The sequence below is a fragment of the Lissotriton vulgaris genome, chromosome 12 (assembly GCF_964263255.1).
Source record: "Lissotriton vulgaris chromosome 12, aLisVul1.2, whole genome shotgun sequence".
Lineage (NCBI taxonomy): Eukaryota > Metazoa > Chordata > Amphibia > Caudata > Salamandridae > Lissotriton > Lissotriton vulgaris.
Genome location: NC_141700.1, coordinates 725,311,552 through 725,324,793, shown reverse-complemented (window position 1 = coordinate 725,324,793; position 13,242 = coordinate 725,311,552). Strand labels below are relative to the sequence as shown.

The window sequence follows — 13,242 nt, the reverse complement described above, 5'->3', positions numbered from 1 at the left end:
GATGTCATCAGTGATGTCATGAGTGATGTCACTGACCATGTCATGAGTGATGTAATATGTGACGTCACCTGCAGTGCATTGCGGGCACGTGAGTTATAGTTAGCTGAACTAACTATAATGGGGGAATTTCAATGGTTTTGTATGAGGGAAATGTCCAGCTAACTATAACGCCCCTGAAACCTATGGTTTTTTCAGGGAATTTCTAAGGTTTTTTAAATGATAATTCTTAACTATAACGTGCCTGAAACCTATGTTTTTTTCAGTGAATATATATATATATATATATATATATATATATATATAGATAGATAGATAGATAGATAGATAGATAGATAGATAGATAGATAGATAGATAGATAGATAGATAGATAGATACCCTAGTGGTTGTCTCTACGCTCTACTGTATAGTTATAGTTAGGACCATGCTTACATAGGGAAAGCATTTTTTGGTTTACTTTTAACTTTAGCGATGTGTGTCTACCCTACCCAAGCCTTGTAGAGGCACCAGGGGCTCTGGGGGCACATTCAATATTAGGGTAGGAGTGAGTATGACCCCCTCCTGAGGCTTATACAAGTTCTGGGGACCCTATTCCCCAGAACCGTATTCATGTCCGAAAGTAACAATCCCTTGTGCACTCACCATGCACTGCTAATTACCTCACATAATACATCTCTCATTGCATGATCTACGATATCATTGATGACATCACTGCAACATCTGAAATGACATCATTGATGACAACACTGTGCATGGCCGGACACAAGTTATAGTTACTTGAGATAAATATAACTGGTGAATTTAAGGGGATTTGTTTGTTTAAAATGGGATGTTTAAACTGACATTTCCACCTAACTATAACGTCCCATTAGACTTTGTTTTTGCCAGTGAATAAATATGTATTCAACACTGCTACATAGTCAGTCTTGTGTCAATCAATCAATCAGGATTCATATGGCATGGCTAATCACCCGTGAGGGTATCTAGATACTGGGAAACCTTCTGCTAGGGAGGGATCCGTTGAGCAACCAGGGTTTGTGCCCTTTCCTGAATTCCAGTAGGGAGGATAAAGTCTGGAGGTGGGTGAGGGTGAAAAACTTCAATTCCCGCTCATCCATGCCTTCCGAGTCAAGGCTTTTTTCATACTATAATGTATACTTTGCTGCCAATGAAGTATCTGGTGTATGTGTGTGTGTGTGTACAGGCACACGTGGTAATTCTTTTCTTCCCATATTTTGTGAGCAATCAATGTCACTCACTGCTAGGGAGAGACGAGAGTCCTCACGCTACATAATGAGATCTTGATGCCCCTTACCTTTACAGTGGACATTTGCTCTTCAGGGTGACTCCTGGCGACAGGGACATCATTCTGGCTCCTGAAGCCCCTGCTGTGCAGGGGTACCTCAACCATTTAGGAGGCCCTAAACGTTTGAAGGCGGGGTCCCAATCTGCCCAAGGCCAATGAAAACTTGCGAGATATGGGTGACTTGTACCCCTCATCATATTCTGGAGAGAGGCCCAATATTTTTGTGTAATGTCATTGGCTAGTGGTATCTTAGGGTGAGAACTTGAGGTCCTTTCCATTCAAGAAGAAACCCTTCTAATTGTTTAATTTGAAAATTATCTCTTGACATCTTAGTCCTGTGTGAATGATTGCTGTCCCTGCTATCCATACCTTGTACCCCTGATCTTACTCATATCCATAGTAAAATGTCCTCTACAGACCTATAAACCTACAGACATCAAATGTATCCATCAGTAAAACACCACACCATTTCAGCAGGCCTATCTGCTCTTCCCATGCAAAAGATGATTGCAGCCACAAAGTCCTCTTCCTTCGAATTTAACCTCCAGACCTAGTACATGATTGCAACCTGTCGTAGAGTATGATGCCAAATAAATGTAGATACATCCGCCTTAGTGAGCCTTGAGGTTTCTTACTTTTGGGAAAGTCCCTTATTCTAGTGTTGAGTGCATTAGATTCCTTACTCTTGAGTGACTTCTTGTAGTCTCTTACAGTTGAATTATTTGAGGCTAAGCACTGAATGGCAGAGCCTCTAAGGTCCACTACTACTAATTTATTCTTTTGTCAACAGGTTTCTCAAGGGCCTCTGACTTGCATCTTTTTCAGCAATGGATCTACTAAGATGGTTCCTGAGTGCTCCACGGCGGGCCAGCCGTGGATGCGTCTGTGTCACCTTTTCCTGTTTGTGCCTGGCTGTCCTGTACTTGGTGTGTTTGGAGACAGGACTCATGCTCCAGGATAGCGTGATGAGGAAAGTCCACCAACGGCACCACATCGAGCCAGTGGCAAACCCCATAATGAAGATCCTGCGCAACAGCATCCACACTGCATCTGGAGGCAACTTAAGTGTCGCTTCTGCCAGTGGACCTATTCATGTCCTTTCAAATGTGACCTCTGCACCCGAGCATCACTACCCTGCAGCTCCTGAGAAAAAGACAAGTAAACCTGCTGTTAGTTGGTGGGTTGGCTTGTCTCATGGAGTATCTCATTTTTTCCATGCCCTAAAAAGTGTTTTGTCAGGGTCGCAACATGAACCAGTAAGGCCCAGCTACTGGCACAATGCCCCCAGGAGGTCCTCCCACTGGGCAGTGTGGGACGATAAAATGTCATCCAACCAATTGAACAAACGTTTGCAGAAGGTCTTTCTCAACTACAGAGCTATGAACAAGTACAACGTAGTGCAGGGGGATCGCAGGTGGGGAGGTAACAGAGACCAGCCTACTGGGCATGAGCTGCTTTGCATGCTAAGAGAAAGAGCAAGTGTGGAGACACTCCAGTCACACCAAGGACCACTCGACACAGTGGAGTGGGCTAAATACCTCCCTGTCCAAAACCTCTCAGAAGAGTTGGGTCACCTGAAGAATTGTGCTGTGGTCTCATCAGCTGGGTCCATCCAGAGGTCCAGTCTGGGCAAGGAAATAGGTAAGATGTGCAGTTGAGTACTGGAATCCCCTATGGATGCTCCCAATTGTGTGAACAGGTCTGGGCCAACAGCTGCATGAAACCTAATATTTTGCAATCAGAAAACTCAATCTAGGTTTAACTCCAAAGTCAAAAAGTATGCTTCTGGTTTGATCCCTCTGTCTTGCAGAGTTAAATGCAAAAACTGTCCTGCAGGTGTATCTTTACCCCCATGTTCCTGCAGTTAATATTCCACCTACATATTGTAAACTGATCTCCTGTTTATAGGGACGCTGGTAAAGCGAATCCATGAAGAACAGATGCAAAAGGCTAGAACATCCAAAAGGGAAACAGTGTTCTAGCACAACATAGAAGATTTATTATTGACCTGCACTTTTATCAGCTCCACAATATTGACTACCAACATATCGTCACGATAGGAAATCTATACTTCTCTATGTATGGGATTTGTACAGTCCCTAGTAATGGCAGAGCTGCAGTGTGAAGCACAATAAAAAGATAACAACAATAATAATAATAATAACAAATTTATTATTACAAATATCATTCTTAGTAATACTACTGTCATCATTGTTTACTAGTACTTATCTTGGGTCCCCAATTTGAACGCTCTTTACCCTCCCATGGATATGACAAGTGTGATTCTAAAAGTGCTCTATTTAGAGAAATGTCATAATCTTGCCTCCCCATTTACCATCCTGCTTTCCTTTCAATCCCACCCCACCATTCCAGATGCCCATGATGCAGTTTTGAGGTTTAACAGCGCCACCGTGCTCCGATATGCAGACGATGTGGGAACAAAGACGACTCTCCGTTTAATCAACTCCCAGGTAAAGTGGCATGGCCACTAAAATGTCAGAAGAAGAACTACAAGTCATGTCATGCTGTATTCAGGTAACTCCTACTTTATCATAAAGCTTTATGTGGCTGTGGGAAAAAAACAACAGGCAGCGATAAAGAGACGTTTTAACCCCTCCTGTGCTCAAGACGAGCTCAGCTCGTCATGAGGCCCACTGCTCGTGTGCTCATGACGAGCTGAGCTCGTCATGACCACACCCGTTTCTATTATGGTCCAGCACATTAGGCAAATATCTCAAGCAGCCAAGGTGTTAAGGCATAGGCAAAGTAGGCTCTGGCCCAGGACCCCAACCTTTATAGGGGCCACATTGTTAACATATTTGGTGCGTCGGATGGCCGTGAGCCGTCTGACACACCAGTGCTCATCTGCATCGGACGGCTCCCGGCCGTCCGCGCACATGCTCTGGCGCGAGCACGAGAGGGATTTCCTTTTCACCCCAAAAGTCTCTGGAGCTGTGAAAGGGCTTCTACAGCTCCAGAGGCTGTCTCTTTGGCTTCTGTACAATGATGATCAGCGCGCATGTTGCGCTGACGTCATTGCACAGAAACCGAAACTTAAATGAGCTGATAGGCTCATTTCAGTTTCACTTTCTACGTGCTCAGGGGCTATCTCAGCCCCCAAAACACGTAGAAAGGCAGGAGAGGTATCATTGGAAAGGGAGAATCTCTCCTCCCCCACCTGAGGAGGACGCTCCCCAAGCAGGAATCCACCCACTGGACACAAGGGAGGGGGGTGCGGCCCCTGGGCACTGGCCTTTGCTCCCCCAAAATAATTTGAGGAAATTCAGTCTTTCTGCCCACTAAATGCAGAGGATTCTTTTTTATATTGAATTTAGGGGTGGGGAGGGGCTGCCCGAGATGGGCATGTAATTACCCCCACCCCCGCAATATTACACAGTCTTTCTGCCCCCCAGGACGCAGATGGAGGCAGAAAGCCCACTAGATGCCAGGGATTCTTTTTTATAGTCAATTTAGGGGTGGGGGCAGCCCGAGATGGGCTTGCAATGCCGCCACCCCACAAAATTTCTTAGAATTTTTGTCCACCGTGGGAGGCAGATGGGGACAGTAGCCCTGATCTGCCCTCTGGGGGAGCAGAAAGCCCACTAGATGCCAGGGTTTTTAAAAAAAAATGTATTTAGGGATGGGGGCTGCCCGAGATGAGCATGCAAAATTCCACAGTCTTTCTACAACCAGGGAGGCAGATGGGGGCAATAGCCCACGATTTACCCCCCCGGGGGAGTGGGGTCAGAAAGCCCACTAGATGCCAGGGATTATTTTTTATAATGAAATGGGAGCTACCCAGACGGGCATGCCAATGCTCCACCCCGCAATAATACACATTCTTTCTGCCCCCCCAGGAGGCATATGGGAGCAATAGCCCCCAATATCCATCCTGGGGCGTTAGAAAGCCCACTATATTCCAGGGATTATATTTTATATTCCTTTTAGGGGTGGGGAGCCCAAGATGGACAAGCCAATGTTCCCACCCCGCAATATTACAGTCTTCCTGCCCATACTGAGAGGCAGATGAGGGCAATAGCCCCCAAGCTGCCCTCTCAGGGGGGGCAGAAAGCCCATTAGATGCCAGGGATGTGTTTTTATTGTATTTAGGTTATGGGTGGGGGCTGCCCCACAAAATTCCACAGTCTTTCTGTCCCCCTGGGAGGCTGATGGGGAAATAGCCCCCGATCTGCCCCCGAGGGATCAGAAAGCACACTAGGCACCAGGGATTTTTTTTAAATGTATATAGGGGGGCTGCCCAAAATGGGTGTGTCAATGCCCCCACCCCTCCCCAAAACCCCACAGTCTTTCTGCGCCCCCAGGAGGCAGATGAGGGCAATAGCCCACTAGGCACAGGGATTGGTTTTCTTTCATACAGAGAGGCTAAGCCTGCCCAAAATGGCACGCCTATGCTTCCGCCCCCTCCCCCCCCAAAAAAATTGCCACAGCCTTTCTGCCTCCCCTGCAAAGCATATGTGGGAAAAATCTACCCGGGGGGCAGAAAGCCCACTAGGCACCAGGGATTTTGCTGTTTTTATATGTAGGGGGTGGGGGCTGCCGAGAAAGGACATGCTAATGACCCCACCATTGAAAATGGCTTTCTGTCACCCTGGAAGGCAGATTGGGGCAATGCCCTTCATCTGCCCCCCTAACAGGGGGCAGAAAGCCCACTAGGCACCAGGGATATGTTTATGGGTCGCCAGTGAGAGGCCCCATAGGCAAGGGTCGCTCCCTTTTTTAGGGCCCACATTGTGGCTGTTTCAGTGATATCTTTATTCTCATTTGCACCCAAGCGGGGCAGAAAACCACTAGAAACGAGGTGTGTGTGTAAACTGGAGTTTGGCTCATGGTCTGCGTGTACTGACCTTTGACTGGCATTTTGCTGGTGGTGTGTGTGAACCTGCACTTGGCTAATGGTGTGGGTGGACTCGCGCTTGATGACGGTGTGTGTAGATTGGTGCTTGCCTGGTGGTGTGCGTGGAGTGGCGCTTGGCTGGCGGTGTATGTGGACTGGTGCTTGGTTGGCTGAGTGCATTGATGGTGTTTGGCTGCAGGACCGGACTGGCAGTAGCAGGCACCGGGTGTTTCACCGGTGGGCCAGAGGCGTTGGGGCCGGTTACCTGGCTGTGGGGGTCTGTTTTGTCAGTAGGGGCCGGTTTTGCGGCAGTGCTGCTATATTGGGCACCAATAACAAAAGCAGGAGTGGTGCCTTTTACTAGCACGCCTCACTCTCCCAGGGGCGGTCAAGCAGCCATCTCCCAGGGCTGGTTGCTGTTCCCATTCAGGCCCTGCTTGGCTAGCAGAGTGTAGGGATGACGCTTGCCTGGCGGAGTGCATGGGTAGCGCTTGGCTGGCCGTGTGCATGGATATTGTTTGGCTGACTGTGTGCGTTGATAGCATTTGGCTGGTGGTGTACATGGATAGCACTTGGCTGGCTATGTGTATGGATAGTGCCTGGCTGGCAATGTGCATGGATGGCGCCTGGCTTGCGAAGTGTGTGGATGGCGCTTGGCTGGTTATGTGTGTGGATGGCCCTTGGCTGGTGGAGTGCATGGATGGTGGTGTGTGTGTACAGACACTTGGATGGCGGTGTGGCTTGCATGGATCCACCAGCGTTTTCTTACCCAGAATCCCCCGCAAACCTCAAATTTACTTACAAAGTCACATTTTCCTTACATTTCTGTGTGGGAACAGAGTGAAGCAGATATTGTGCCATGGAGACACAGACACTTGGGACAGGGTCACACAGACATGCCTCCATGGGAATATAGGAATAGGCCCTCAACAGTAACACACAAACACTATACAGACAGACATGTAGAATGGCATGGGGGGACAGACAATACACTGTGCTATGGAGACACAAACACACTATTAGGTCAGGAAACCATTGAGGCAAGGATACACTGACAATGGACTTGGGAGAGGTTGCCACGAACACTTTGACGAGGAGACACTAAAATGGACAGCAGGACAGTGAGCTGTGCCCACTGACCCTAAAAAAGAAAGATGGTGACAAAGGTTTCATGAAATGGGACATGGAGGTTGGTTCAGGAAGAAACAGACACTGGGAAAGACAAAAATGACAAAGGACATTTAGACACAGACTGGAACATTGTGAAACGGAGACATAGGTATGGGCACTAGCACAGAAAAGTGCAGAGAAGCAGACCTGGGACAGGGAGATTTAAACCCAGATACTGTGAAAGGAAAGAAAAGCACAAGGACACTGGACAGACACTGCTACAGGGAAACAATGATATGGACACTTGTTTAGGGAAACACAGCAAATAGGAAAAGGTAACACAGATGCTGGATAGTAACACTGATTCTGGACTGAGATGAGAAGACACAGACATGGACATCAGGGGTTAGACAGCATGGACAACAGGAGGTAAAACACTGTGAAATGGAGACTCTGATACTGGGATGTTGAGACACAAAAAACAACTACCCAGATTTGAAAGATGAAGAACTTTACCATATAATAGAAAAAGGTGTCCAAAACTGTGGGACAGGAAGCCACTGGAACAGAGCACTCTGAACACAAGACAAGGAGACACACACACTGGTAGAAGAAAACATGCAGAGAGGTATTGGAAAGAAAAATAGTGATATAGATCCTGGGACAGGTAACGATGTAAACTGCAAATAATGGATGGGGACACACTGTTGCGGAGAGACACGTTAACTGGCACAGGTAGAGACTCATAAATTGGCACCTGGGATTGGAGGTATGGTCTGGACTCTGGAACTGCTAGACAGGTCACAGGGACACAGTGACTATCTCATGGAGACATGAACTTAAGTATTGCTTTAACTGGCAATAGTTGCTGCCTCTAGGCCGAGTCCTCTCCAAGTGTCAAGGCAGTTGCAGCCACCAGGCCAGCTTGGGATTCCCAACTTTGGTGACACTTTATTCTTCCTGTTGGTTCCACTGGCGGCAGCACCTGTTGCTCAGCACATGGCAGGCTGCCAGGTCAGCTCTGGTAGTGCACTTTGGTGCAGTGTTTGTTGCAAGTTCTTAAATACTGCACAGAGCAATCCAGGTACCTCTTCTGAGCATGGGGCTCTCCGTGATCTTTCTCTTAAGTTTGGAAGCTTGTTCTGGGTGCACCTTATGCCAGAAAAACAATGAATATCTCCTTCCTGGATAGTTTTCTACCTGCTGGGTCAGGCACAGTCCTTGCCTCTCTCATTATGCAGGAAGCTCTAGGTTTCTTCAGGCAGATCCTCAGTGCCCCATGCCGAAAGGGGAGACTTCAGGTGATGTTCCCTCACCACTGGGAGACTAGCTGTAAGGCAGACACCAGCTCTGTTTACAACAACTCTTCGAGTACACTGTAGAACGCTCCCTTGATTGGTCCAAAAGAACTTCTCACTGGTACCAAGTGGAGGGATTTGGATCCCACTTTTATACAAATTTACCAGACTGGGGATATAGATTGACCGTTACTGCCGTCAGAACGGGTTTAGTGTGCTTCTGTTTCCTCCCTAGGCTTCTCTCCAGACACAGCCTTTGTTTAAAATGATGCTTCTCACAGCAGTTAGCACTGGGGTAGAGTCTACACAGGAGCACCCACTGCATGGGCACAATAAAGTGTAAAATCTGTGCACCTGACTGTCACCAGCTTTCCTGAAGCTGTATTCTGATGGATACTTCTATCCGCTGATTTCTCACCTTAGACTACTCCCTGAGAGCTGCCGGGGGTGCAGTGTGGCTGTGCAATTGCTCAGTATCACACCTGGCATGATAGAGTGGAGCACATATAAGTGCCAGCCCTGTGCCTTTTGGTACCTTTCAGATACAGTTCCAGAGTTCCACTTCCAAATTTGTAGGCCTTATAACAATTTCTAAAACATTAAAAACCAGTGTGTATGTAAAGATATTACCCCACCCAGACTAGACAGGCTTCAGGCCATGCTGTGATTGCAAAAAACAGATGTCGGTCACAGGCTCGCATGAGGTGTGCCTCTGGTGTTTGTCTTGAGGAACAACTCAAAGTCATGCAACAAGTCCACACTCATTCGCTGAAGGTGATCGAAGACTGGAAGGCAATGCTGTATGTTGCTGAACATAAGAAGAAGTTGAGACCCTCACTAAGTCCCTCTCCTGCTCCAGGCTGAGGGCACAGCCTGGGCCACGCCCCCAGGGCTGCTCTCGTGAGAGGTCTACCTCATGGTCAAAGTTTCCTGTGAAGTTCAAATCAAAGTTTAAATTCAAGATTAAAATAGCAAAGCCAGACCTGACTCAATCCTGCCACTCCCTGTCCAAGAAGAAGGCATGGGGGAATGGGGGTCGCAATGTTAGTTGGTCTCCTTTGGGTACCCCCAAGAATGAAGCCCATCCACCAGCTGATCCTTGTGTGCCCAACTTTCCCAGGCCACTGGCAACGCCGCAGCAAATCAAGACCATCACAGAGGCCATGCTGCAGATCTTTGGTGCTTTTCCAGCTCCATCTATCATGTCTTCATGCACCAGGAGCCGTAGGAGCATCAACTCGAGTTACCACCATCATGGCCTTCCCCTGTGCTGGCTGACCTGGTAGAACCTGTTCCGTGTCCTATACTGATTCTGTACAGATGTCTACTCAAAAGCCTGGTCCTGCATCAGGTTCTCACTCAGTATTTTATTGGAGGCTGGGCAACATCTGGATCCATCGCAGCATGGATTCCGGGCTGGTCACAGTACAGAATCGGCCCTGATTAAGTCGTCAGAAGACATCAGAACAGTGATGGATGCAGGAGGCAGAGCCGCCTTAATCCTGTTGGACCTGTCCGCTGCCTTTGATACGGTCCACCACAGGCTATTGGTGGACCGTCTAGGGGCCTGTGGGATTCAGGGTCAAGCTCTTAAGATATTGAATGCTTCCTTTCCAACAGGAGCCAGGTGGTGGCTCTAGGAGATCTAGAGTCTGACCCGTTTGTGCTCCCATGTGGGGTACCTCAGGGGTCATCCCTGAGTCCGACTCTTTTTAACGTATATGTCTCCACCCTAGCCCCAGTTATTAGATCATTTGGTTTTAACTTAACATCATACGCGGACGACACGCAGATTGTGGTGTCGCTGCTACCCAGGGGAGAGGAAGCCACGGCAGACAGGTTTAAAGACTGCATGCGTGCGGTCAGCAGCTGGATGACTGGGAACTGCCTAAAGCTGAATTCATCAAAGACAGAAGTTCTCCTGTTTGGGGCCAGAGAGAATTTCTGGACCCCAAGATGGTGGCCGGAGGAAATGGGTGTCACTCCCTCCCAAGTTGCTAAGGTCAAAAACCTCGGGATCCTGATGGATGATACACTGTCATTTAGGCCTCAAGTAAATGTGCTGTCCTCTGCAACCCACTACGTTCTGAAAACAGTACGCAAAGTCTTACCTTTTCTCCCAGATGAGTGCAGGAAGACAGTGGTGACGGGACTGATTATGTCCCGCCTGGATTACTGTAACAGCTTGCTGCTTAATGCTCAACAATGGCTGCTTAATAAACTTCAAATCCTGCAGAACGCGGCAGCCCGCCTGATTACGGGTACACCGAAATTTGCCTCGGTTGCCTAGGATCTGGTGAAATGACACTGGCTACCTGTGCGCAAAATAATTACATTCAAAGCGCTTTGTGTAGTATTTAAGGCACTCAAAGGAGTAGGCCCTCATTGTATGACCCAGCTCTTCCAGTAATACAAACCAGCAAGATCACTTAGATCAGCCGACCAGGAGATGATTGTGGTTCCGAGAGTCAGGGAAGCCCGCTGAGGGGGGGGGGGGGGGGGGGGGGGAGGAGTTTCTCCCTGGGAGTAGCAAAAGCCTGGAACGCCCTCCCTGCCAATGGTCCTCAGACTGGCACCGGATCTGATGTCCTTTCAGAGGGCCTTGAAAACATGGCTTTTTAAACAATAAGTTTCAGGTTAAGCCAAGGAGTGGTCAGTCAGCGCCAGGACACCGTCTGGTAACAGTGAGCTTTAAAAATGTGACTAATAAAAAAAAAAATAATAATAAATCTATCCTCAGATTCCTCACCACCTTCCCACTTATTTGGAGTGGCCTCCGTTTAACATCTAAAAAGATCCCAAGTTAGGAATCTGGAAACTGGTACCAATGATTATATCATGCACCATGTCCAAGGGAGTGAACTGAAGCAAACAGGAATCTCACAATAATACGCAGGTGTGGCACATACATGCTGCTCCCCTCTGACATGTCAGTGGCAGTATGGAACCACAGCACCACCTAACGGTGTGTTGGAGCATTGCTGAGAATGCTTCTGGTTCCAGTCTGGCCTTGGGAATTATTTTAAGAAGCTGAATTTGTGGTTAGGTAAAGTTTTCACCAGAAAGAGTGTCAAGTAAGGTGAATAACTTGTTCTTCAGGGATAGACAAAAGGACAGGTCTGGCCTAGAAACTTCCTTCTCTTGTACAACAGGAACTGCAGTCCTACCCCTCACCCCTATCATCGAACAAATGAAAACGTTAAGCAAGAACTAATTATCACCCCTTGCCAAAAAAGGGCCCAATTAAGTGTTAGGCAGGAGCCAACCTGTCATTACATCTGCCTCCCTGGCGGAACACGACCTGCCATATTTAGAGATCGCCATCAAGTTTTGTATTGAAAAACAATAAACTAATTATCTTCAATATCGAGGAAGTTTCATCCTGGATTTAGAGGTCATTTTTTTCTGTCCTGTACTACAAGATTTTTCCTGGCGATGATGGACAGGAAAAAACAGACTACCAGCTCTAAATAGGGGAGTGTTCTGATGCCTTCCTCCAAAAAGCCTCACTACATTGGCCTATCAGAGCAAGCTTTCCATGGCAGAGCCATCACAGGAACCACTGCTGAAAATGTGCCAGTCTCCCTGACTCAAAATGGAGTAGGTTGTGCAAGGGTTTGAAGTACAGGGTACCCCAAACTATAAATCGATCCCAAAGCCGTCAGGCAATTTCCAAAGAAAGTCCTGTCTCCAACCTTCTAACTTCTGTGTCTGGGGTTCATCCCTCCAGACACAGGACTAAAAGCAATACAGTCCCTCTGTCTGTGGAGGTGATCCTCACCGTCCATCTCATGCCATATTGAACCAGGGGTATTTAAAATGGGCACATAGCATGTGTATTTGTAAAGCACATGTTCACACCCCAACAGGGGATCTTGGCACTGATTAACATATTTTTATTGTTACCCAACTCAATGTTACTCCTTTTGTCTAGCTCAGAAAGAATGAGTGGTCCTGACAGGATTTGGACCTGTGCCCATGAGGTCGAACACAGGCCCCTGGAGCGGGTGCATTAGTCCACTGAGCCACCAGACCCGGCTTAGACACACCCACAGGCACAAGAATATGTTAAAACACTGGCGATTCCTTGACATGACAAGGCACTGGCACAGAAATTGACCCACATCCACAAATATAGAGAGTTGCCACTGCCTACCTACGAGAAAAACAGAATATGCTAAAGGCGTGGCCGGAATCAGTGTGATATTTCTGGAATCTCATCAAATCCGACTCTGCTGAGTTATAACCTATTGGGCGCGATAACTACAACCCTATTAAGATTTTTTTCAGAAAAATGTGGGATTTTGTGCTTATTGTTCCAAAATCGTTATGTTCTGGTAAATAATGGGCTTTCCTCCCCCGATAAATATAGGTAGGTTTGACCTGTCGACATTTATCACAAAATGTTTAATTGCGATCTACATAGTGACAGACTACATTCGTCCAATCAAGCCCTCGCCGCAATACCACGCATCCAAAGATCCACCATGGGGGGAAGATCCTTCTCCTACTTAGCGGCCAAGACCTGGAATTCTCTCAACACCTACCTCCGCCCCACACAGAACCACCTCTTCTTCAGAAAACAACAAAAAACTTGGATATTCGATAAGTAAAGTACCCCCCTCCCTCAAGCACCTTGACACCCTATGGGTGAGTAGTGCGCTATACAAATTTT

The 13,242-nt window shown here is 47.5% G+C and overlaps 1 protein-coding gene across 2 annotated transcripts in view; it reads left to right on the top strand.

Moving 5' to 3' along the window:
- Positions 1 to 13,242, top strand: part of LOC147678388 (beta-galactoside alpha-2,6-sialyltransferase 1-like) — a 109,632-nt gene that overhangs the window by 54,018 nt on the left and 42,372 nt on the right. For both annotated transcript variants that reach the window (XM_086945983.1, XM_086945984.1), the window contains exons 3-4: positions 2,095 to 2,945; positions 3,678 to 3,775. In XM_086945983.1, coding sequence (XP_086802109.1) covers positions 2,132 to 2,945; positions 3,678 to 3,775 — 912 coding nt within the window. In that variant the 5' untranslated portion in view covers positions 2,095 to 2,131. The remainder of the gene's footprint in view (positions 1 to 2,094; positions 2,946 to 3,677; positions 3,776 to 13,242) is intronic.